The sequence below is a fragment of the Danio rerio genome, chromosome 13, assembly GCF_049306965.1.
Source record: "Danio rerio strain Tuebingen ecotype United States chromosome 13, GRCz12tu, whole genome shotgun sequence".
Classification (NCBI taxonomy): Eukaryota; Metazoa; Chordata; class Actinopteri; order Cypriniformes; family Danionidae; genus Danio; species Danio rerio.
Window position 1 is genome coordinate 49,296,066 of NC_133188.1, and position 27,248 is coordinate 49,323,313.

General features: G+C 36.4%; 1 protein-coding gene across 4 annotated transcripts in view; it reads left to right on the forward strand.

Moving 5' to 3' along the window:
- Window positions 1–27,248, forward strand: part of LOC100535278 (collagen alpha-6(VI) chain) — an 81,164-nt gene that overhangs the window by 7,252 nt on the left and 46,664 nt on the right. For all 4 annotated transcript variants that reach the window (XM_073920297.1, XM_073920298.1, XM_073920299.1 and 1 more), the window contains 11 exons: window positions 2,153–2,246; window positions 2,326–2,916; window positions 6,807–7,379; window positions 9,837–10,406; window positions 12,575–13,192; window positions 13,285–13,857; window positions 16,997–17,548; window positions 19,009–19,584; window positions 21,632–22,216; window positions 23,554–23,897; window positions 26,357–26,435. In XM_073920297.1, coding sequence (XP_073776398.1) covers window positions 2,153–2,246; window positions 2,326–2,916; window positions 6,807–7,379; window positions 9,837–10,406; window positions 12,575–13,192; window positions 13,285–13,857; window positions 16,997–17,548; window positions 19,009–19,584; window positions 21,632–22,216; window positions 23,554–23,897; window positions 26,357–26,435 — 5,155 coding nt within the window. The remainder of the gene's footprint in view (window positions 1–2,152; window positions 2,247–2,325; window positions 2,917–6,806; window positions 7,380–9,836; window positions 10,407–12,574; window positions 13,193–13,284; window positions 13,858–16,996; window positions 17,549–19,008; window positions 19,585–21,631; window positions 22,217–23,553; window positions 23,898–26,356; window positions 26,436–27,248) is intronic.

The following is a 27,248-nucleotide window of genomic DNA, read 5'->3' on the forward strand; positions in this document are numbered from 1 at the left end:
CATATCGATGCTGAAAAAATTTGCAGCCCTATTATAATATATATATATATATATATATATATATATATATATATATATATATATATATATATATATATATATATATATATATATATATATATATATAGGGCTTTACATGATCTTTTTTTGATCACCAGCCACATGGGCTAGTTGATTTGCAATGTTACTAGCCACTCTGCATTTTTAATTGCCACAATTTGTTGGGAAAATATTTTTTATATGTATAAATATTACTTTGACATGCTAAAATTACTTGATTTAGATTTTGTGTTTTGTGTTTAATGCCTTCTCATTCATTTCGTGTTTTGTGTGTCGTGTATGAGCAAATGGATCATGGTTTCAGAGTGTTATACTGCAATTAGTTTCTATTTCACATGACTTTTCAGAGCTCAAAATTAAGGATTTACCTAATTTATCTCTGACCACACCAAACAAAAATGATTTCTTAGCCACAAATTTTAAATGTGTCAAAACAAGCTAAATATAAATGTATATTATACTTTTTATTTAGCAAAACATTTCTTTAAAAAAAAAAACAAAGAAAAACAATTGACTTTTACAAATAATTATTGTCATGTATCAAAAATATGCACAGTAATCTGTCCTGGCTAAAGGTTTCTCAGATTATCAGTTAACTACACATAAATAGAGAGTTAATCTCATATTAAAGCAATTTTGTTGTAAAAAAATAATAATTAAACCATATAAACAAAAATAACCATAAGCAAAAGAAAGCAGGTGAAAAACATATACTGTGTGACAATGGAAGAATGATCAGACGGTTAAGACCAATTAATAATCTGTTCAAAGCGAAAGCAACCGGTGCTGCTTACAAAAAGCCACATTTGGAGCTCTTGAAAGCAGCAAGACTGTGTCTGTGTGTGCATTAGCATTATTTTTTTGCCTGCCCGGACTATTTGAAAGAAATCCGATCACAGTTGCGTTCCAGGCACGGTTGCTTCAAGGAAGGAACAATAGTCGCGCGCATCACATCAGCTGTTAGCGCGACTGTTTATCCTCTCATTCGTTATTCATCTGCTTTTTTCTGCTCGCGCGAATGCAATTTTTTTTGTAAGTCGTGGTGTTTCTCGATTCTAAGATCACATTTGCACGCATATTGGGTCATTCTTTTAGTCGAACCCTGCTTTTAAGAAAACCACAATTTAAAAATTATTTTTAACCAGCCAAAGTGGCTTGTGGAGGTGTCTGTCTAACCAGCCAAAGCTGAAATCGGGTTGGTGGGTATTTATCACATATAGTTAACCATGGCTGCATTTACACTGCAGATCTTGATGGTCAATTCCGATTTTGTGACTGTATCTGATTTTTTTACTGACCTGCTTACATAATCTTTTAAAGTGACTCGTATCCGATCGTCTGCATTTACACAGCACACGGCAAAGGTGCGATGACCAGGAGAAAAAAAAAGAGCGGGAGCTGACTAACAGCTGATAATTAAAGAGCGCTCTTTTCTCTATTCCTGTATGTAATCTGTTTACTGTCTTTAATTTATTGACAAGTTGTTGTTTCACTATAGTATATGACAGAAAAGTTCTCATTTGGCCATCTACTTTTATTCTTGCACGTTTTAAACCAGTAGGTATCTTAATGTAATGTCCATGGCGTGATTTATGCAACTGTTTTATATTAGTTTATGGTTATGTGGTAGATGTTATTCTCTCACTCTCTCTCTCTCTCTCTCTCTCTCTCTCTCTATCTCTCTCTCATTGACAAGTAAAAATCAGATCTACTTGCTTACACTGTAAACACGTGGGCACAGATCCGACTCTATCGGATAAATTTCCACACATGAAGGCCTGAATCTGCTGTGAGCAAATCGGAATCCATGTGATTTTTTTTTTCCTGCTTACATACACATGCCATGTCCGATCTGCGCCACATGGGAGAAAAAAATCTAAATTGAGTCACTTGAACAGCGCAGTGTGAATGCGGCCTTATATGCTTGTTGACTTTGTGGGAGCCTTGGCCTCAAGCATCTCCGAGCTTATGGTTCTCTCCAAGGCATGCCAAACCTGCTATAAACGCTAAGCATATCTAAGTGGGAACTCTTGAGTTATGTTTTGCTAATGCATACACTTTTAGCCACTTATCTTTTTTATTTTAATTCCAGAGAACAAGGAACTCAAGCATGGGGAAGGAGTGGGGGTTCCTTGGGATCCTTGTTCTGTCATTATGCTTTCTTGACAGCAATGGCCAGACACAGGGTAGGAAAAACATTTTCTTAGTAAATACTGTAAACTTAGCTTTTTCTTGAACAAGTTAATATTTTTCTTTCTTTCTCAGTTTGTAAACAGGTGGCTGACATTGTATTCCTGGTGGACGGCTCTGCCAGTATCGGCCTGGACAATTTCCAACAAATCCGCCAATTCCTCTCCTCACTAGTGGAGAACTTTGAAGTCGCTCCTGATAAAGTCCGAATCGGTTTGGTCCAATACAGTGACACACCACGTACAGAGTTCTCGCTCAACACTTACCAGAACAAAGAGGAAATTCTGGACTACATCCGAAATCTGCGTTATAAAACCGGCGGGACGCATACAGGCCAGGGTTTGGAGTTCATCCTGAAACAGCACTTTATTGAAGAGGCCGGAAGTCGAGCGCAGCAGAACGTTCCTCAGATTGCCATTGTTATCACAGATGGAGATTCTCAAGATGAGGTTGATTTACAGGCGCAGGAGCTGAGGCAAAGGGGAATCAAAATATTTGCCATAGGGATCAAAGACGCTGATGTGAGATTGCTCAGGCAGATTGCGAACGAGCCGTATGATCAGTACGTCTACAGCGTGTCCGACTTTGCAGCTCTGCAAGGAATCTCTCAGAGTGTAGTCCGGGAGCTGTGCACTTCTGTTAAGGATGTCATCGAGACAACACGAGGTAACAATTTACATACTAGTCATTTACACAAAATAGTGCCATGTTTATTGGAAATTTGTGGTGTTCAGATGTGGGTAAGTCATGTGGCAAACATTGAGAAGATTGTAACATTATTTAAATGAGTTGTGAATTTGACAAGGAATAGTTAATGAGAGTGAAGAGTGTCAGTTGAGCTCACATGGTACACTGTAAGAAAAAAAAACATAATTTAACAGTTTTCCATATTTTGTAATTAATATTTTTCAATTTATTTATGCTTTTGAATTACATTATGGACAATGTTTAACCTTAGGGTGCTTTCACACCTACACTTTTGTTTCGGAACGTGTCTCGTTTGCTCAGTTAGCGCGGTTCGATTGGCATATGTGAACAGGGCAATCGCGCTCTGTTCCACGCCAAAGTAATCGCTCCGAGATCGCTTGAATGAGGTGGTCTCGGCTCGATTGAAACGAACCCTGGAGCGGTTCGATTGCAGTGAGAAAGCGATCTGATCCGAGCGCGGTTACATCACAGTGTTTTATGGATATGTAATAGGCTTACGGCTATATGAAGAGAGAATTATGAGTATGGCGGGAAGTTTCGCGAGTCTCCGGAAGCCCGCAAATGAGTGATGATCTCCCGGTAATCTCGCGTCTCCCTCCCGGTCCTCAAATAGGCATCGTCGCGCACCCTTCTCACCCCTCCCCACCGCATCTCTCCTCAGACACGGCGCGCGCGCACCCTGTCAATCACCACCAAACCACCACCTCTCCTGACAGCTGAGCGGGACGCTGCAAAATAAACCCTGACACCCTGACCAATGTGAGGAGAGTTTACTCGCACGTGACGCGTTTTAGCTCTTTTGGTCCGATTAGAAACTTTGCAGTGTGAAAGCGAACCGCTCCAAGAGCAAAGAGCAACAATGTAACAATTGTAATCTCTGTTTCAGAACAACTGAATCGATTCACAGGTGTGAAAGCACCCTAAGTTAGAATTTTTTTATTTTTTTTATAATAATGTAAAAAGACTTTTATTAATACAATCCCCAAATCAGAAAATGTTGAGACAGTATGGAAAATGCAAAAACAAAAATAAAAAGTAGTGATTTCCAAGTTTTCTTTGACTTGTATTACATTGCAGACAAAACAACAGCACACAATTTTTTATGTGATTCTCATGATTTTTATTTTTTCATAATAGACACAATTCACTTTTGGTTCTTGCAACACATTTCAAAAACAGCTGGAACGGTAAATCATTTACCACTTTGTAATGTTGGATGTACAGATCCAATCACTTGATCGGAAATCAGGCCAAATCACACGGTTTAAAACTCTATCGAACTTTTTCTCCCGATCAGGACTCAAATATATATGTATATATATTAGGGATGTAACGGTATCAGAATTTCACTGTACGATAATACCTCGGTATGAATGGCACAGTACGGTATTTATTGAATAATTTACAGGAAAAATAAAACTAATGAAAAGACTCGAAAAAAGTGCCAAAAGTGTTTATTTACCTTAGCACTGAACATATCAATGACATACAAATTAGCCATCTATTTGTAAGTTTCGAACCAGGAACTTAAATTTTTCAATTTTAATAACAAAAAACTTTAAAACCATGTAAAAAAAATAAAGTTTCAATTTAGTATTGTTGAAAACTCATCACATTCAACATTTAATCACGCACTCACTTAGCTAGAGATGGGTTTTTTAAGGAAAATTATCATATAACTATAATCTGGTAAAAGCTGAGATCTCTGGGCATGTCCCCTGCAACAGATAAAAAAACCTCTCATTTGGGACTGAGGTTTCTGGGACAGAGATATGACTTGGCCCAGGTTGACCGCAGTGGGTAACGCTGTGCATTGTCTTTCCACCACTTGAGAGGACAAGTCATGAGTGAGATAGAGGTCTCTTTGGAAAAACTGAACAAAAGTAACAACACTTTAGTGTTTTAGTGCTTTAGTGTTAATTTTAGTATTATGTAATGTAAAATAGGATGAAAAACATTTTTGTAAAAGAAAATAGTAAATATTTGGCTGTAAAAGAATATACGATGGTTTTGAAGGAACACAGTTGGAACATACAGGTAGGCTGCAAATGGATATCAGTTTTAAACCATTTTTCTGGAGGAAAAAAATCAACAAGTTTGCATTTTCTGGCAGAACTTGGGACCTTTCTTGGCTTATTATGCTCCCTGTATTTAAAATTACCCTCTTTGAGTTGCAAAAGGCACTAAAACAATCAGCTGTAGCTAATGATTATGTTTTATCATCAGCACATTCACAGGAGTTTACTGGGCTTATTATTAAAAAAGTAATACAGTTTTGGAGCCTCTTGCAATGAAAAAATAAGTTTTTTTTTTTTATAATTTCCTAATAAGTATTGTTTATTATTATTCTTCTATTTGTAAATATATGATATGAGGTAAAGGCATTTTTAGGTTGCTGAAAAAAAATCTGTTTTCAATGTAACTGAATGTGTGCGCTAATTAAACTATTAATATTATTCTAACTTAGAGAGACCTCATGTGATTGACTGCTAGCATACTGTACTGTATGCACCTGAGGATGTAAGGGATGTACTATTAGTAGCTAGGTAGTAGAAAACTTTGCATTTGTCTGTCTGCAGTTAATGACAATTTGAAATTTGAAAGAGGCTTGGCCACCTTGCTTTTGTTTCCGCTTTTACAACTTATTGTATTTGTTGCAACGAGCACTGTCAGTGTCCACTCAGAAAATACAACTATTCTCTTGATCATTTGGTTCTCTCCGCCATCATATCTCTATTAAGGCAAGGCAAGTTTATTTTATTTTTTAATTTTTTTATTTATATAGCACATTTCATACATAGTGGCAATTCAAAGTGCTTTAAATAAACAAGAATAAAAAAGACAAATATAAGAAAATAAAAACAAACAAACGATAAAATGATTAAAAACGGATAAAAACATTCAAATGTGTTAAAACCAACACAATCTCACGGCAATTCGTAACTTTTTCATTTAGTGGCTAATTCGTACGATCTAATTCGTACATTTTAGTATGATTTGCTCATCCCCCAATGACGGTTGGGTTTAGGGGTGGGGTTAGGTGCCATGCCTCCTTTTTAAAATCGTATAATTTCTTACGACTGAACTGAATTAGCCACTATACTGCCAAAACGTAAAATACTTACGTTTTCTCGTGAGATCAGTCTGGTTAAAACAGGTTATAAAAGAATAAAAGAAAGACATAATAGTGCGATCTGTCGGACGTAGCACAGCGCTCATTCAGTGAAGGCAAAGTTAAACAGATGTGTTTTCAGTCTTGATTTAATTGTGCCTAATGTTGGAGCACATCTGATCATTTCTGGAAGCTGAATCCAGCAGCGAGGAGCGTAGTGGCTGAAAGCCAATTCACCCTGCTTTGACTGAATTTGGAATTTCTAGTTTATTTGATCTTAAAGATCTGAGTGAGTAAGCTCAAACTTATGAGCTGTGTGTGCGCGTAAGTCTCGTGTTGTGTGTGCGTTTGGTGCGAGTGAGTTGTACGACGGAACAAGACGAACATTTCTTACGTGAGATTGTCAATAGAGCAGACAAAAAACAAAAATCGCAAATTAGAAAAGGTTGGTCAATTAAATTGCTCTACTTTAGATTTATTTAGCAATAATTCTCCAGTACTGATAGCGGAACCGTTAACATCAGAGCTTATCGATACTTCAGTCTTATAATTATGCACCAGTCCCAATAAAGTACCGAGTTTCGGTAACCATCCATAATGATGACCGAAATGTCATTTTTGTAACATTCTTTAAGCTATACCTATGAGTTTCCATCACTTCACTTTTACAAATTCCCAAATTAAGAGAAACATTAAATGGTCAACGTTTTAATTAAAACTCCTTCACTTGTTTCAGGGTGCATTGACACTGCTCAGGCAGATATTGTGCTCCTTGTGGACTCATCTGGTAGCATTGGAGACAACGATTTTGAAGAAGTGAAGAAGTTCCTTCATGCTTTCGTGGATAGATTTAACCTCAGACCTGACCTGGTGAGGTTAGGACTCGCCCAGTTCAGTGACCGACCGTACCAAGAGTTCCTGCTCGGTGACTATGCAGATAAGAAAGATCTACACCAAAAGTTGAACAATCTCATCTACCGCAAAGGAGGCACCCAAACGGGTCAGGCGCTGACTTTCATCCGTGAAAATTACTTTAGCCTGGCCAGACCGAATGTTCCTGGCATTGCCATAGTCATCACAGATGGGGAATCGAGAGATGATGTTGAGGAGCCTGCCCAGAGACTACGAAACACAGGAGTTTCCCTCTTCGTCATCAGAGTGGGAAAGGGAAACATGGAAAAACTGCGGGCCATTGCTAATATCCCACATGAAGAGTTCTTATTCAGTATCAACAATTACCAGGAACTGCAGGGGCTAAAAGAAAGTCTTCGGAGCAAAGTTTGCCTGACTGTGACAGCGCAGTCAGAAGGTAAGAGATTTTATTTGGTCTGCTTGGGTATATACTCAGTGATTGTTTTGTTTCAATGTTTAATAACTGTTCAATATTAAAATAAAAGCTAAGAATTTACAATGTGTGTGTGTATGCATATATATATATATATATATATATATATATATATATATATATATATATATATATATATACAGGGCTCGAAATTAACTTTTTTACTTGGTAGCACCGGTGCTCCCAACCTCAAATATTTAGGAGCACCAAAAATTTTTTAGGAGCACCAGAAAAAAATTTAGGAGCACCCACCAAAAATGAATGAGCACAGCTGCAAATTGTTTTTTAAGGGATTTATTGTATTTTAAAACAATATTAATAGGACTAACAAAAACCAGAAACAACTATCTAACTAAAGCTGCGAAGACATTGATATTTGTGTGCAATAATTCCAAAATGAATGTCTAATAATTAGGCCATAGAATATTAATGATGATGAAAATGACAATAATAGTAACAATGAATTCCATTTCTCATTATGATGCTGCCTTGAATGTGCATGAATGTAGGTTATCTGCTATTAAAAGTCTGTTACTTTATGAAAAATAATTGTATAGTTTGCATCAAACAAAAATGAAGCATTGCAGTAAGAAATATTTATTTTGTACTGCTGTTTTTATATGCATGTCAATTTAATAAATAATATTTCTGATACAAAACAAACAAAAGATTATAATAAATCATTCAATTCAATGATGAAAGCTGTAAAGCAGTCATCAGTAAATAAATAAAAAAATAATATACAACTCAAAAAAGAACAGACAAAAGAAAGTAAGTAAAGTCTCACTTCTATCACTCTTTAAAAGTTTTGGTTTCAGTTTGTGTCAATTTAAAGGTTCAGTCTGAGCTGATCTTCATTTTTCTGTGTTTGTGGAAAGCAGGCGAGTCAGCCGACCCAATTAATAAGTAGGCAGCGCAAGATTATTGCGCTAACCATCGGCGCAAATCCGGTCTTTGTTATGAGCCGCAGTTTCAGTGTAAACTTAGTAAAGGCGAGCTTCTTTGGCGATGATGCAGTATTAGATTTGACTTTTAGCGGACATTTGCGCTGAACACGCAGTGAATGCGACGCATGGAGATTCGGGCACCTTCTCCAAGAAGCGCGTACTCGATTGATCTCAGCTGGCGGATCATTATTCACCACGTGACGTGTCATGATCGCTTTCATCTGCGCCTCAACTTTAGGTGGGGTTTTCAAACTTGTGTGCTTTAAGTTTTTACTCTTCAGCCGTTTGCATTTCCTGTGGTCATAAAAGCTCCTTCCCTGTCATCTGACAGCGGAATACCTTGAGTGAATGACAGCTAATATGAACCAATATAGCGGCAGGGAAGAGCGATTCAGCACGTTTTTAGAAAGAACCAAAACAGGTCGCACTACAACCATTATCTGCAGTCGCACTAATGCTCCCAGATATATTATGAGGTCGCATAGATTAATTTTCGGGCGCATATGCGACCAAAATGGTCGCAATTTCGAGCCCTGTATATATATGTATGTATATATATATATATATATATATATATATATATATATATATATATATATATATGTATGTATGTGTGTGTGCGTGTGCGTGTGCGTGCGTGTGCGTGTGTGTGTGTGTGTGTGTGTGTGTGTGCATGTGTGTGTGCATGTGTGTGTGCATGTGTGTGTGCATGTGTGTGTGTGTGTGTGTGTATGTATGTATATACACACCCCGAGCAGTCTTTAATGAACCTAAAAGAGCACATGTCACTCCGCTGCTCATCCGTTTGCACTGGCTGCCAGTTGCTGCTCACATCAAATTCGAAGCTCTGATGTTTGCTTACAAAGCAACTTCTGGGTTTGCTCCTTCTTATCTGCTCTCACTTCTGCAGATCTATGTGCCCTCCAGAAACTTGCGTTCTGTGAATGAACGTTGCCTCGTGGTTCCATCCCAAAGAGGGAAGAAATCACTTTCCCGAACGCTCGCGTTCAATCTGCCCAATTAGTGGAATGAACTCCCTAACTGCATCAGAACTGCAGAGTCACTTGCTGTCTTCAAGAAACGACTAAAAACTCAACTATTTAGTTTCCACTTCGCTTCCTAATCTGCAATTGCCTCTCTGGATATACCACTAACTGTACTCAAAAAATAAAAAATAAAAAAATTTATTAAAAAATTGGCTAATACTTTTCTTCTTAGACTTTACAGATCTAAAACTTGCCTACAGCACTTATTCATTGTTGCTCTTATAGTTGTGTAAATTGCTTCCTTGTCCTCATTTGTAAGTCGCTTTGGATAAAAGCATCTGCTAAATGACTAAATGTAAATGTATTGCAAAACCCTACAAAGAAATAAGTACTTTTCTTACCTTGGTCCCATCATGCAGTGAACATGTGTGGAATAATGTACTGATTAGACGCAAATAATTTTATTCCAATGTTTCCATTCTCTTCAGCTTTTCTGCCAAAATTTGCTGACCTCTTCATATTGGTTGACAGTTCAGCATCAAAACAGGAGCTGTCAATAATAAAGAATTTCCTCCAAAAACTGATCGGCCAACTCAACGTGGGAATAAATGGCAATCGTGTCGGCCTAGCTCAGTTCAGTGAAAACGTCAAAGAAGAGTTTCTGCTCAATACACATCGTACCAGAAATGAGATGAGCACATCTATTCGCAACCTGCAGCTGACTCCTACAGGGGAGCGTAGAATTGGCCATGCCATTGAACATGCTCGTTCAAATTTCTTCAATCGCGATGCTGGAAGTCGTGCTGCTGAAGGTTATAAGCAGTTTCTGTTAGTCATTGCAGCAGGAGAATCTGCCGATGGTGTCATCCAAGCGTCTCGGAAAATCAAAAAAGATGCAGTGACAGTTTTTGCTGCTGGCTTAAACAGAGCTGATGCTTATGAGATGAAGGACATCGCTAGTCAATCACACAACTACAAGTTAGTAGGTAACATTCCACTTGTGCAGCAAAAAATCAAAGTTGCCGTTGACACATGGGAAGATGTTGCTGTCTCGAAGGGTGAGTGAATGCTTTTTATTTGTTCTTTCTATATAATGTGTTCTGTTAAAGGCACAGTATGTATTTTTTGCCACTAGAGTGGGGATATTCACAACCATCAAAGGCATAGTTTGATGACTTTCTGACTGAGAGTGCTTTCATACAAAGTCGTTTGTTTCAGAACCTGGCATGATTGCCCCTTAAGCAGGCTGTGTCAGTGTATTCCAATTATGTAATAGGCAAATTAGGGCTCGACACTAAGGAACTGCCCGATGACCCGGGGCCAGTGTGAGAGATGCTCGGGACTGAAGGGGTTGCTGGCCTGATCGGGCCAGTTCTGCTAAGTTCAACTGCAGTTTATTTCTCACACTATGTGTGCAAATAGATCACTTTAAAATAACTAAATATGTTCATATGGAGCTGTTTCAGTGTAAATAAACAGATTAACGGTCCGTAATATATATATACACCATGTCTCAAACCCCTCCAATAATGTGTCATACAAAGATGAGATTTATTATACTACAGGAATAAGAAGGACTACATTTTGTACAGGAATACCAGCGCAATCTGTGCATTATACTAATTCTTCATTTACTCTCCTTGGTGATGGCGTAATGATAACGTATTTGATTTTAAGCTGCGTAAGGCTTAAGTAAAAATGGTGTTTTCTAATGAAGATAAGAGTTTGATCAAAGGTTTGCGGGGCTCAACATTAAGGACTGCCCGATGGCCCGGGGCCAGTGTGTGAGATGTTCGGGACAGTAGACAGGATCGTTACTAGCCCGATCGAGCCACTGATGCACTGTCACTAAAGTTTAATTTGCCTGTGACCATTTGTCAATTGCGTGCAAATACAGTCAGAATTGAGAAACAGTTTGTGTTTTTAAGCCTTCAAATGCTACCTTCTCGGTTCCTCTTATCTGATTGGATGTAGTGAGCATGTTATTTTTCCGTAACAACCAGTACAGCGAAGAGACAACAACATGGCAGCAACATCAAGTGATGATGCAAAAGGAAAACAATTGTTTTTAACGTCTTGGAAGCAGGCATTTACGAGAGTACACCATGACAAAATAAAATTAAGATGTTTTTTACAGTTTGCCGTCAATTTGGCAGGTCAGCCATCTTTTGTTTGCAATAAAATACCTGCATATTTTGCTACTTTTGTTTGCTAAACACTTTGAATTTTGCTCATTATACATTTATTAACTTTTTAAAAAATATTTAAATTCAAGATTTACAAACATTTTGACACTTTTTAAAAAAAAAATGTGGTCAAGAAATATCTATTAACTTTTTTTTGGAAGGACCAGTGAAAGTATTAGCAGGGCAAGTAAAAATCTGATCCACTGGTCAGATCGGGCCAGTAGTAAAAATACTTAGCGTTGAACCCTGGTTTGTGAGAACTGAAAGGCTATTTCGCTTCACATTTTTTTCGTCAATTTCTGACTAGAAACTGGACAAAAGGTGGATTGCTTGTTCGTGAAAACACATCGCACTGTCTGACAGATTACATGACAGTCTGGCATCCACAGATGGAATACGTATACACCTATATAATTTCATCTATTTGCCATCTAATTGCAAATTATAATTAAAGTTAGGGGTATTTTAACAAAAGTTGAACTGCAGTTTATTTGTAACGTTGTGTGTGGCTAAGAATGGGCTTTTTACAGTGTCTGCTATAATGCTAATGTTGTTTTTGGTGTGTTAAACATAGATGAATATGGCCACTGTGTAAATGCACAGTACTGTTACATTGTTATTGCTACGTTAGATCGTCATGATAACATTGCCTTCAGTGATCTCCTGAAATCAAGTACCAAAAAATAAAGCAAGTGGAATAACTACAGCAATCACCATCGTCTGATCTCATATGAAGCATGAGATCATGATGACGTGTGCAGGTGTTGTAGTGCTGTCCCATTTCTAAGGGGTAATTTTTGAAGCCCTTCCCCTTTATACTCTGTTTTAAGGGCCAAGGGGATAGGGTAGGGGTACAAATGTAGAATTGGGATTGGGCCTTTTTGTGTTCATGTAAACGTACTCTTTGCTCTAGGGTTTTTGGGACCATATTAATAAAAATATCTTGTCATATTGTGCCTTTAAAGTTTTTCCCCAGGATTTACAATGTCAGTAGATGTGTGGAGCATACGTTTTGTAAACTGCTTTTGTCTTTTTGACAGACTGCGAGTTTGACGTGGTGGCAGATATTGCTTTTATTGTTGATCAGTCCAGCAGTATCAAATCCAGAAATTTCCAACTTGTACGCGACTTTCTTGAAAACACAATCGGACGTCTCGACGTTGGCAAAGACAAAATACAGATCGCTGTGATCCTCTATAGCGACTTCCCTCGTGCTGATGTGTACCTGAACACCTTCAGTAATAAAAACGACATCCTTCGCTACATCAACACCCTGCCATATGGTCGTGGAAAAACATACACCGGGGCTGCTCTCAGGTTTGCCAAAGAGCATGTGTTCACCAAAGCACGGGGCAGCAGAAGAGACAAGTATGTCCAGCAGGTTGCTGTTGTTATCACTGATGGAAAGTCCACCGACGATGCTGCCAGCGCTGCAGCAGAATTACGAAGATCAGGAGTGTCCATATTTGCACTTGGTATTAAAGATACCAAAGAGGACGACTTGAGAGAGATTGCATCCTACCCGCCCAAGAAGTTTGTGCTCAATGTGGAAAACTTTGATCAGCTCAATTCGCTTGCTGGCATATTAACCAAAACTCTATGCAATGAAATCAGTGATGCCATCATACCTAAATTCTCACTCGGTGCTGTTTTAGAAGGTTTGCACACCATTTTTTAAAAATACTAGTGCACATTTTTGATGGAAACATTAAGATTATTCATGTTAAAATGGATTCTTTTTGTTTCACAGGTTGTAAACAAACAGCAAAAGCCGACATATACTTCCTTCTAGATGAATCAGGAAGTATATCATATCCAGACTTTGAAGACATGAAGAAATTCATCATGGAATGCCTTGACGTGTTTCAGATCGGAAAAGACCACGTTCGCATTGGAGTGGTGAAGTTTGCAAGCAAGGCAACCACAGTTTTCCGATTACACGACTATAGCACAAAATCTGACGTTGAAAAGGCAGTTAAAGACCTTGAAATGTACGGAGGTGGGACTAGAACTGATCTGGGGCTCAGACAGATGATACCGCTGTTTCGAGAAGCTGTTCAAACGCGTGGGGAAAAGGCTCGTGAGCTGCTGATTGTGATCACGGATGGCGAATCAACCGGGACTGTAGAGCCGGTTGAAGTGCCTGCTAAACATCTGAGAGCTGAACAGAATGTCTCCATTTATGCCATCGGTGTGAAAAATGCATCCGTGCCCGAACTTGAATTAATATCTGGCAGCCCACAGAGAACGTTCTATGTCAAAAACTATGATTTTCTCAAAGACATCAAGAAAGACATCCTCACAGAAATATGTTCCTTTGAAGGTGAGAAATTGTGCGTTTATGCTTTTATGCATGATTGTTTTGTTGGATAGGGTGGTAAAATTATACAAATGGTTATTGTAAATAAATGTCCCATATAGAAATTAGATAAATGGCAGTATATGCAAATTACATATATGACATGGATATTCTTGGTTGGATTTCACATATCTATCATACTGTATATGCAACATATATTGCATTCGGTTTACACAGAATTCTGATTACATATATATATATATATATATATATATATATATATATATATATATATATATATATATATATATATATATATATATATAAATATATATATATATATATATATGAGTATATATATATATATATATATATATATATATATATATATATATATATATATATATATATATATATATATATATGAGCAATATATCACATGTCGAACTGTTGTATAAACGCAATATCACATGAGTAGCAGTGCCATATGGCTGTATATCAGCACTGGTGGTAGGCATGCGTTGGCACTTAGCGTCCCACTAGTGCTGATATACAGCTATATCGCACTGCTACAAGTTAACATTGCGTTTATACAACAGTTCGATGGCACAACCTTGTATATAAAAAAGAAAATCAAACATGGAGAGTGTAAAACCCTTTTGTATTAGTAACAACTTTCTTCCGCCATTCATTCACATCTGCAGCTGACGTCAGAACAGCAGAAGCCGTTACTAATTCACCAATCTCACTTTAGAGCTAGTATTTGAATGATTCTCTATAGCGTAATATCTAGTGATGACAAAACAGCTGATTTTGCTCACATTTTAAGATTGTAAGGCTGAACATGACATGAAATGCCATCTGTCTACAGAGATATCTCCCAACAGTCTATTACAGTCTACAGTATTTCTCTGTTGCCGTCTGAATTGTGAGAGGTGCCAGGTGTCCCAGCATTTAACCGGAGACTTTAAGGAATAATAAAAAAATAAGACATAAACTATTTCACTCTTCCTATTGGCCTTTATGCGTTTCTCCCAAGTGCTGTTGACTACATACATGCCAGTCAGTGACAATGAATAGGAAAAAGGAAAAGAAAAAGACTCCATCCAGAATCCAGCTTCTTATTCGCAGCTTCTTATTGACTCTATCCTGTCCACCTTAAAAACCATGACGCTTCCGTTTTCAACTTCTTATTCGGGCTCAAGAAAACACACAACAGTTTGAATCTAAGCAAGGGCTTATTATGCGGTCCTGGGGTCATCTTTTGGATAGACAACGTCAACCGTCTTTGGTCTACTACACTATGACAGGCTAATGGCCGAAGACGAGCTCTATCAGAAATTGTAAATACTTTAAAATAGGCACTATTCTTACAAATAAACTGCGTAGTTGCAATATAAACAACTACATTCTTGACTAAAAAAGCCTCAAAAGTACATTTTGTTGTCTAACAGCAGTAATATTTGTAAAACTGTAGTGTCTGCTTTTTGCTAGCTGTATGTGGGCGGAGTAATACACAGAGGTGAAGGGTGAAGAGGCCTTTGTGTGATGTTACTGGAAAAGGATTGCACAGCTAAAAAAAACAAATTGAAAAAAATTCAATACTGTAAAAAACTATTTGTTACTACTACTGTTGCTGATAACGCTAAATGTAGAAATCTAACATTATAGCCCATATTTATTTTTAGTCTCATTTTCAATAAATGATTCAGTTATTCACTCATAAAACTTTGTTTCATTGCTAGATGATCATTTTTGAAGAATTATTCAGTGGCATATTTTTGATGGCTGGTTGTTGCCACCTACTGGTTAAATATTGTAATTGCTGCCTGCAACTTAAATTTTTGACGTCGTTTTCCACATGACAACATTGTCAATCTTTAACATAAACGTTAGTGGTTTTATCTAAACTATAAACTGTTATCCCATGCAGTACTTCTGTCTTATTTCACTGTTTTTACTTGTTTACTAACTTTAAACACTAAAAACAGAATCTCTTTCTTGATTTTTGCGTTTTCAGATTTGAATGGAGCAATTAGAAGCATTAATAAACATATGCAAATCACCATAATTTATAATTTATGTTGTGTGGGTGTTGAGATCTCAAATTTTTAATGATTAATCGTGCAGCTTACATTGAATGCATCAATACAGGTTAAACAATTAGTGACAGAAAACACCTTATTAACTTTAGAAACCCACCACATTCCAACTTACCCACCACAACTTCTTCAGTCATCATTATATTTTACAGCAAAGCCTAAATGCTTTCATACATGTGATTTCAATGATGTTAAGGTGGTCTCTCTGCAATCGTTACAAATTTAGGATTGACCTAAAGTCAAATAAAAAATGTATTAATTCGCGGGTCATGTGTGTTAAAGGTCACGGATAACGTATTTGATTTTAGCTGCGTACGGCTTAAATTAAAATTATGTTTTTAAATGAAGATAAGAGTTTAATGAAAGGTTTACAAGAACTGAAAGGCTATATCGCTTCATGTTTTTTTCGTGAAATTCTGACTAAAAAGCAGACAAAAGGTGGATTGGATTGCTTGTTGGTGAAAATTGATCGCACCAGATCAGTATGTCTTGTGGTGGGGAGTGTTCGTCTACGCACTGCCTGTACTGTTGAAAATATCACCACTTGTTGAAGACATGTTTCTGAGCCAAGAAGATGCACCCATTGCACTGTCTGACAGATTGCACGGGAGTCTAGCATCCTTACATGAAAAAAATATACATATATATAATTTCATCTGTTTGCCATCTAATTACAAATTATAATTAAAGTTGGGGGTGTTTTGACAATATTCTGACAGAATTAATTTTGTTTGGATTTTTTTGTTGAGATTTTTAAAACCTTTATTTGTAATTCCATTGATTAAAAAACAAATAATTAAATGGGCATTTTTCCAATATTTTGAAACGTGTTGGACATGTGACAAATTTTAGATATGTGAAAACCAAATATGACCTTGTGTATCAATTTGCATATATTTCCATTTATTAGAATTCTCTATGGGGTCTGTGTCTGATTAAACTTTATTCTTAAGCCATGTAGAATATAACAATATTCATGCCTTGAACACATACAAACTAAAATGTTACAGGATTTTTCAATTGCTGAATTTCATGTTTTTTTTTTTGTTTTTGTTTTTTAGGTTGTGAAGGCCTCTTGGCAGATGTTGTCTTCCTAATCGATGGGTCTGATAGTGTTAGCGCTGAAGACTTTGAAAAAATGAAAGATATAATGGAGTATGTTATAGAAAAGTTTGCTATTGGATCGGAAAAGGAGCGTGTTGCAGTAGTTCAGTATGGCACAAACCCAAACGAGGAGTTTTCCCTGAATGCATTTGATAATAAAGATAGATTATTACAAGAAATTAGAAATATCAGACAGGTGACGGGTAAAACATATACTGGGAAAGCTCTCACACAAGTTTTGCAGTCTTTTGACAAGTCTAAAGGAGGTCGATCCAGTGCTTTAAAGTTCTTGATAGCTTTTACAGATGGAGAAAGTAGGGATGATGTAGCCCTGCCAGCTAAAGCCCTCAGAGACAATTCCATCAACACTTATGCCATTGGTCTGAGACATGCCAACAGATCTCAGATTCTTGCCATTGCTGGATCCCATGGAGAAGTGTTTTATGAAGACGCAGTTGCTTCCCTGAAAGAATTAAGCAGTGAAGTACTTCTCAAGATCTGCAACACAGGTAGGTGAAATCTGACATTTTTAAAAGAGATTCTGGTTGGCTCAAAAGCCCAATGGTTACAGCTAGATTCAGATGTCCTGAGTTCGAATTCTGGCTTTTTAAATTTCCAGATCAAGCTCTCTCAACCTCTCTCTATTTATTTTGTATTTAAAGATACGTTTATGTTTTCAATACCCTTTGGTATATAGTTCTCTACAATAATAAAAAGGCATCTGTATATCATGTCATATATATCATGTCCTACACTTTTTCTACTTCATTTCTACTCCAGGGTAGCTCTCGAGACCTGATCTTAGACCTCCTTTATGCTAAATGACCAGGGGGAGCCCTGTGCTTAATATCTAAGAGACCAAGGTTATCTCCAGGGGCAGCATGCTAAACCTGCAAATAGCATCAAACAATATCTAAGGTCCAATTCTACCCCTTAGCCCTTCCCCTTACCCCTACCCCTTGTTTTGCACGTTCACGTGAAGGGTTAGGTGTGTTCCAATTCTTTTTAGCTTAAAGGCTAAGGGGAAGGGCTAGATAGCCCTTCAAACTGAGATTTTTCAGGACCACACTCAAAGCCAAGGTGTAAGAAATTTTCCCTGATTACACCAGCTACAACAGCAGCATGGCTGCACCCAGAAGTAAGAAGATCCACAAATTAGTATTTTTTTTGTCAATATTATGAATTTTTACAACAAAGAGGCACATGTTTTAATATATTCATAACTGCGTTTGTTTTACAGATATGCTTAAAAAAAAGCCAAAATAAAAACTCAATTTCACTATCAATAATCCATAATCATAATTCCTGCACAGCAGTCTCACAACATTCTGTCACTCGATGACACTTGAATACCCTGTCAGAAAAGTCTAGTGGCTGGGCATGAGCTTTTTACAGTGTCTGCTATAATGTTAATGTTTTTGTGTGTTTACACAGATGAATATGGCCACTGTGTAAATCTACAGTACAGTTACGAGCTTATTGCCACATTATATCTTTATGATGACATGATATCATTGCCTTTAGTGATTTCCTGAAGATAAACACCAAAACATAAAGCAACTAGAATAACTACAGCAGTTGCGATTGTCGATATCATATGAAGTAAGAGATTGTGATGACATATAATGACTTGCTCAGGTGTTGTAGTGCTGTCCCAATTCTTAGGGGTAAATTTTGAAGCCCTTCAGGGCAAAGGGCAAGGGGTAGGGGTACAAAAATAGATTTGGGATTGGGCCTAATTGTGAACTCTTGAGAGAGAAAAATAAAGTTACAAATGATTTTTCCTCCCATAATTGTTTGTTTTGAGGAAAATAAAAGTGCTCACATTTAAAATGAGTAGCTTTCCTTTTCTTGAAATTGTACCATCATGGTTTGCCAAAACAACTGCGTTTGTAATGTTAATTTTTTCTAAAACATGCAACATTTAACAGATGTCTTTTTTTAACCTTGATCTTATCTATAATTTCAGAATGCAAGACTCCAGAATTGATTGACATCATCTTCCTTGTGGATACGTCTGCATGGCCCAATATAGATGGTCTCCAGGAGATGATCAATTTAATGACGCATGTTGTAAGAAAATCTGTTGTCAGTGAAAAACGAGTACGATTTGGTGCAATCACCTACTCCAACAGCCCTCAATTAGAGTTCACCCTGCAACAGTACAAGAGTCAGGCTGATGTTATGAGGGGTATCTCAAGCCTCAGACCTTTAGGAGGAAACAGAAACACAGCCCGGGCGCTTAACTATTCACTCTCCTATTTTGCCGAAATGCACGGAGGACGGCGGGCAAAGAATGTACCTCAAGTGCTCTTTCTAATTACAGATGGGAAAGTTAATGATTTAAATGGACTGAAAACATGGCCTCAATCTCTGGCAAGTTCCCAAGTTAATTTTTTTGCTATTGGTACTAAAGATGCAGAAGTGGCACAATTAAGAGAGATTGCTGGAGGGAATGGAAGAGTGCACTATGCTAGCACTTACCAGGGTCTGCGTGGACTGCAGAAAATCATCACCCAAGAGCTCTGCAATCTCACCAAACCAAGTAAGTCTATCTCTCACCACATTGTGCCAGCACTGAGGAATAGCCATCTGAAATTGTAATGCTGCTAATTTAATTTACACATTAGTTATTTGACTAAAGGCAGGTTTTAGTAAAAATGCAGCAGATATTCAGATTTCTGTTGTATTCGGCATACATTTAGCATTTTACTTTAAATACTAACATATTTTCCTTAAACAGTGTGGATAAATTTTTTGACAGTAAGAAATGAGGATCTCTGTCGAGTCAGTTTCTGATAAAATTATATCAAAGGTATGTCTTTTTATATCAAAAAGACATGTTCTCTCGAGGTACGATTCATGCTTTGTTACCTGGCAGTTCTATAGACTAGTGTGGGTTTGGCAGTTGTTAGTAGAACAATATTTGCCTGACTGCATTGTGCCAATCGTAAAGTTCGGTGAAGGTGGGGATTATGACGTGGGCTTGTTTTCAGGGTTGACTTTGGCCCTTTAGTTTTCGTTGAAAGGAACTCTTGATGCAATTGCGCTTCTAGAAGAATGGTCAAAATTCCTGTAAACACGCTTCTAAAACTTGTGGAAAGCATTCCCAGAGGAGTTGAAGCTCTTGTAGCTAGAAAGGGTGGGCAACTTCATGCAGAACATATGAATTAAATTGATAAATCAAAATTTACCCCCAATTTACTCACCCTCAAGTAGTTTCAAAATCGAAGCAAGCTGAAAACCTGTAACCATAGTCTTCCACACTAAAAACATACTATGAAAGTCAATTGTTCTGAATTTCCAGCATTTTAAAAATTCTGTAGCATTTTAATCTACTCAAACATGTGTGGAACAAGTGAAGGGCGAGTAAGTTATGATATGGCGAAGGTTTTTTTGGGGGGGGGGTGAACCATACTTTTAAGATTGGGATGCCATTAAATTTCATGTGCATGTACAGTAAACTTTTGCCAATATAGTAGGGGTGTCAAAATTAATCGTTTCTTCAGTGCACCGCGATGCAGGACAATTCGGTATCGGTTCAGTAATAATCATAACCGGTTATTACTGACGTCATTAACCTCATATGCGCTCTGTCGCGAGGGAGGCAATCGTGAGTATTTACAGCGCTTTAACTACTTAAAACTCATAAACTGTGCACAATTTCACTGTGTGTGTTTGCTGGATCAGTCTTTCACTGACAAATACAACAATAGCCCCTATTTCACTGAGATCGAGAGACTGAAAGTAGCCTACTCCATTTCTCTCTCTCTCTCTCTCGCTTTCGCTCTGTCTCTGTCTCTCTCTCTTTCTCACACACACACACACACACACACACACACACACACACAAACACACACAGTGGCCCATTTGACCTGCAGGGTTGGCTTTTCTTCTCCTCTCGGCTGTTTTACAGCGTTACTTTTGGATACAGAAACGAGCACGTGTCTGCAGTTTTCTCCATCGTGTCTATCATGCATAAGCTGTGAGATCGCCCCTGCCGCTTATCAGTGTCACTTATCTGAAGAGCGCAGCGCGCAAGAGTCAATCGCAACCGCTTTTGTTGAGGGTGTGACCAATCAAAGAGGTGTAAGAGAACTAGACAAGGATCAGAAATTGAGCTGGATATTTATATTTGTTTATATTATTTGCTAAATGCTCGTTTTATTTAAAGTTGCAGTTTATATATCTGACTGTTTGTATTAAACGACAAAATTGTATTACGAATAATATATAAATATAAATATATTCATACATTTTAATACAAGTGTATGTAAAACTGTGTATGGAAAGCATTGTCAATGCACTGTGATGCACTGAGATATCAAATTGAACCGAATCGATGGCATGATAATTGTACCCGAACCGTGAGACTAGTGTAGGTTCACAGCTCTACAATATAGTGTATATGGCAGTGTAATCCAGTTCATGTTTTGCCCAAACGAAGCCTAGCATTTGTGTTTCATGGTTACTCATCCAAACAATTGCTTCAAAACAGCTTGACGCTTTATGATATACGGTACTGTTTTAATGTTGCTGCTTTATCTTCATGTAAACTGATTTTGTCTATTGTTTTTTGTTTTTTTCTCTAGTCTGTGAGATGGAAGTAGCAGACCTCGTGTTCCTTATTGACGGATCAGAGTCCATTAAGCCGCCAAGTTGGGATATTCTCAAACAAACCATGATTGGCATTGTGAAAGAGCTGGACATTGCTAAGGACAAATGGCGAGTGGGTGTCGCCCAGTTCAGCGACATACTCCTGCATCAGTTTTATCTGAACACATACACTAGTTTCGCAGAAGTGGAGGAAGCCATAAACAACATTAAACAACGAAAGCAGGGCACAAATACGTGGGATGCCCTGAAATTGATCAAATACTACTTTACGAAAGAGAATGGGTCCAGGATAGAAGGAGGAGTGGCTCAGAATCTCCTGCTGATCACAGATGGAGAAGCTAATGATGAGAAAGATTTGAATGCATTAGCTGATCTCAAAAACAAGAAAATAGCAATAACTGTTATTGGGATTGGCAATGAGATTAAAAAGTCTGAGCTGCGTGAAATTGCTGGATCACCTGACCGGGTTCTCATCGAGACTTTTGAAAGCCTTGAATTGAAAACAACCATTAGGAAAGTGCTGCATTTTCTATGTGAATCAAACAGAAGTATTTCTGATGGTAAGTAGTATTATTTACATTTTTATTAAATAATTAGTGCCAATTACTTCACTTACTGTAGAAGATCTTTTGATAAACTTCAGGACTTCTTCTATCAAACTAGATGAATGAAAGACTGCTTTGAGGAAGCTAAAAAGGTTTTGGAACAATTTAGTGGGTAATATTGGCATGGAGAAATAAGGAAGGAAGGACTTTTAATTTTTCAGTAGTCTGGGTCAAGCCTTTCCAGAGAACTGTATGCCACAACAAAATTGGTGCGTTTAGGGTACCTTTTCTTCAAAAATCAACCATCTTCACTGCCTGATTGATCACACCTGTCAACATTGGGATGTGAAAATAAAGGATATGCCCACCATAATAAGGGGATTTTAAAAAAAATTATTAAAAAATCCCCAAATTACTAAATATGTTCATTTGGAGCTGTTTCATTGTAAATAAACAGTTAAATGGTTTTTAAATATGTTTTAAAATTATAATTAACAAAAGAAAAATAAATATATACATTAGCAGCAAATACATTAGCAAACAGTTCAGCTTATTAAAATTAATAGCTATTATAATGAAATAGAATCACAATATCAATCTATTAAGCCATTTCTCCACTGTATGACTTGCACATTCTGATTAAAGAGCAACGAATGAATCTCTCATTTTATTAAGATTTTATGGGCGTTTTACGTTATAACTAACGTGGTTCAAATGATGGATCTGTGACAGAGAAACTACGTGTTTTGGGAAAGACTCGTCACTACATAGTTCTTTTCCCAAACGATGCATCGTACTATGATAGTTCAGTCATGAGTTACGTCGTTGTTTGGGAAATGCACTCTAGGTTAGGGCAATTAGGCAAGTATAGGTATAATGATGGTTTTTTCGGTAAACTATCGAAAAAATAATATAATATAATATAATATAATATAATAATATTGACCCTAAAATGTTTTTTAATAAATTAAAAACTGCTTTTATTCTAGCTGAAATAAAACAAATTAGAGTTTCTCCAGAATAAAAAAATATTATCAGACATACTGTGAAAATTTCCTTGCTCTGTTAAACATCATTTGGGAAATATAAAAAAAATCAAAAATCAAAGGGGGCAAATAATTCAACTTCAACTGTAAATAGCGGTAAAACAAAATATCGCAATGTCAGAATTTTCGAATGCTCTTCAAGAAAAGCCACATTCAAAAACTTTAATATAAAAAATGTATATTATTAATATTCTTATATAAAACATTTTCTTTGATTGCTTGTAGATGTAAGCACATGTTCTGAATAATATGCTGTCTGTAAAATTTTTACAGAATGTGACCCGATGTCTTGTTTTAATTGAACAGGTTGCAATATCCACATTGCTTTTGGGTTTGACGTAACAAGACGAACAAACACACAATCTCTGTTGAGCCCTCAGGCGGAAGCATCAGTTACTGCAGCCATCCGCCGAATCTCCTTGATGGGAGATCTGTGCTGCAGCAATAGAACAAATATCACTACTAAATTTGCCTATCGGCTAGTTTCTGGTCGAGATGCGTGCAAACTGGATTATTGTAACTTTGAGACGTACACAGAGGATGTGGTCAAGAAAGTGATGGCACTGCGGCCCACCGAGCCCCTTGCCTTTAACCAGTTTCTATTAGACTCCTTCAGAGAAATGTTTGGCACTTCTAAAGCCGAGGCGAAGGTGGGATTTTTCTGTTGTTTATTGCTTTTAAGATTTTGAATGTATAGTTCAAATTAAGGCTGCATAATATTTAGCAATATTATCATTATCACAATAATGGTAGAGTTGAATGTCAACATTATTATGTTATTATTATTTTATTATATTATTTTTATTGTATTATTTTTAAAACAAATTTTTTCAGCACATTTCTAAACATAATAGTTTTAATAACTTATTTCTAATAACTGATTTCTTTTAGTTTACTTTATACATGACAATTAGTTTTTTTTGCTATTTGTAATTATTATTATTAGCAGTATTATTTATTATATCCATATTTATATTTGTTTTATTAAAAACAAGCTTAGATTTGCCCACCTGTCAGGTTTTAGACCATATGGGGCACAGCATGTGTATTTGGATGTAAAACTCCTTGGACGTAAAACTTGGATGTATCCTGCGTTTAATTTCCTTTGGTTTCCATATCTGGTGATAACTGGGGAATCTTTTGATGCTCGGTTGTAAAAAAAAAAAAAAAAAAAAAAAAAAGGACTTTATTTTAACGATCTAGGCTTAAAATTTGGAGCGCAGGGCACAAAAGCATTAAGAGTGTGTCCGAATCCACTTTTGCTATTTTAAGGATGGCGCATGGTCTAACAAGGTTAAGCTTAATGAGTTATGGGTGTGTTTTGAGAATAAACCAATCAGAGTCTCATCTCCTATTCCCTTTAAGAGTCAGTTGCGTCGCGCCATGGTGCATTTGCTATTTACATGGTGGACTTCGTGAGTGGAAAAACGTAATACTTTACCAGCGAGAAAACAGTTAAACAGAGCATCTGCAGCACAAGGGTAAAGAATGAACCTCCTCCAATTGGCCTTTACTTTTACTTTCTCTCTTTCGTGGATAAGAAAACAGTGTTGTACGCACAGACATCTATTAGCCTACATAATTTCGTTAGTTAAGCGCAAAGATTTGTTTCAAAATTATTTCTAAATTCCAGCAAACTAATAAATGAGCAGTAATAACAAAGTGTGAGTTATATCCATATACACATGCTATGTCCCATATGGTCCAAAGCCTGACAAGTGGACAAATCTAAGCTTGTTTTTAATAAAACAAATATAAATATGCAGATAATAAATAATACTACTACTACTGATAATAACATTATATAAAAGCAAATTGTCATACACAAAAAAAGCCCCCTGTGGTGAAGAAAGCAAGGAGGCAGTGGTTTTTTATATTTATTTAACAAATAATATATTTTTTAATATGTTAATCCTGCAATTTTTCTTCAATTGTAAAGATATTTGTGTCTTGCTGTACATCCTGCGTGTTTTAAGCAAATATGTAAGGGAAGCGCACAATTAACGCACTCTGTTCTTGACTTTAGACCTGCTTTCATCTGGTCTATTGCAAAGTCTATTTTAGATCCTTAAAATAGCAACTTGCCAACAATGCACCTTAACACACCTCTTTTCTAGATCGAAACACCCATGAGTCCATAAAGCGGTGCAAATAGATTTACTATTTAAACAACGGGAAAATTAAGGTTGCGTTGGTCTGAAAATAGCAACACGTCATGGAAACACGTCTTGCACCCTATTGCGCCAGGTGTATGATGGGGCCCAATGTATGCTCAAAAAAGAATGAACAGGTTCAACAGAATCAAAACAAAACAAAACAAAAAACCCTGAATTTTAATTAGATAAAGTTGAACTGGAAAACAAACAAAACGGCTCAAACTCAAGGTCAAAAAGCTGTACGCTTCCAGTCAGCCAAACCTCCAACCAGTCACCTTTACATTTATAGACCTTTTGACCGGCAGGGGGCACAAACTCTCAAAAAAAATACAAGAAATAAATAAATGCATAAAGAATTAATCAAAAAAATAAATAAATAGCTCCTTCAGCAATATTGCGTATGTATTGTGCAGTCCTAATTAAAATGTTTGTCAATGTCACACTAGCCGAAGAAATACTGTCTAGCAAGTATGTTGTCATATGTAGCTTAAACATGAATACAATGAATAATTGTATTTCATTTATAGAGCAAATAAAAAAATGCATTGTTATTTTACATCTCATTAAAAAAATGCAAGAACTCTTTATCTTTCTGTAGAATTTCTGTATCTATTTGTTTTAGCAAGATACATGCCTCTAAAAAATATTTCTAAAATAATTATCTTAATCGAGATATTCAAGTCATCTGATTAAATTGTTTTATATTGCAATATCTACATTGCCGAAAAAACAAATATTGCAATATAATTTCCCCCTCAATATACTGTATTGCAGCACTATGTATAACTAAAGTCAAGTTGAAATTTCATCCGCAGGAAGACTACTTTGATCAAAATTGAGTTTTACAGAAGCAAACACAAAATCAGATTTAGCTTCTTTTGCAGTCACATGGATTTATATTGGACACCTAGATTACATTATAAGGTTTCTTACATGCACTGTATGTCTTTTAGATTTTGATAGTCTTCTCAGATGGCTTGGATGACAGCATTGCACGTTTAATGACCAGCTCAGAAAAACTTAAGCAAAGTGGTAAGTGACTTCTTCGGTCTGTCTACATTTGAAATCATCTTATTGCAAGTTTTAAACGTAATAAAAGGGCCCTGAAATGATGCTAAGAGACAAAAAAAAAAAAAGTTCAATGTTGATAGATATGTGGTGTTAAGGTATACTTAATAATACATTGATGATATAAATGCATTTAAATGTGTAATTATACTATAATAAATAACATAATTTTATTTAATAACTATACATTTGTAATTATGTAATTGTAATATTATAAATGTATTTATAATTAAAACAAATTGATCACATTTATGTATATCTCACACCATTAACTAAGACTTTTAGCTCATTAAACTACTAATTAGCTGCTTTTTAATAGTTATTAGGGTAGTAGTTGGGTTTAGCTATTGGTTAGGATCAGTGAAGTAAGATAAGATGATACTTTATGAGTCCTAATAAACAAGTAATAAGTCAGTATTAAATGGTGAGATTTGTTTCACTGAAAAAAGTGTTGCATGCAGAACTGTTGCAAACAATTTGTTTGTGTTAAATTTAAACAAATTAAGTTTAGTAATGTTCAACTTAATTTGTTTGTTTAAATTCAGCCCAAATAAATTGTTTACAACCTCCTAACATAATGAAATTGAGTAAATCCAAGGAATCATCTTTGAATATATATTTTTTTCAGTGTAGCTCTAAAGTGTTACCAAAATATTTGTTTAATACTTTAAATATAGGGTTTTGTATGAAGAAACAATACATGACTTTAAATTTTCTACCAGAAACCAGAATCTCTACTGTTGTAAGTTTCTAGTCTCTGTATGGTAGAAAAATGTA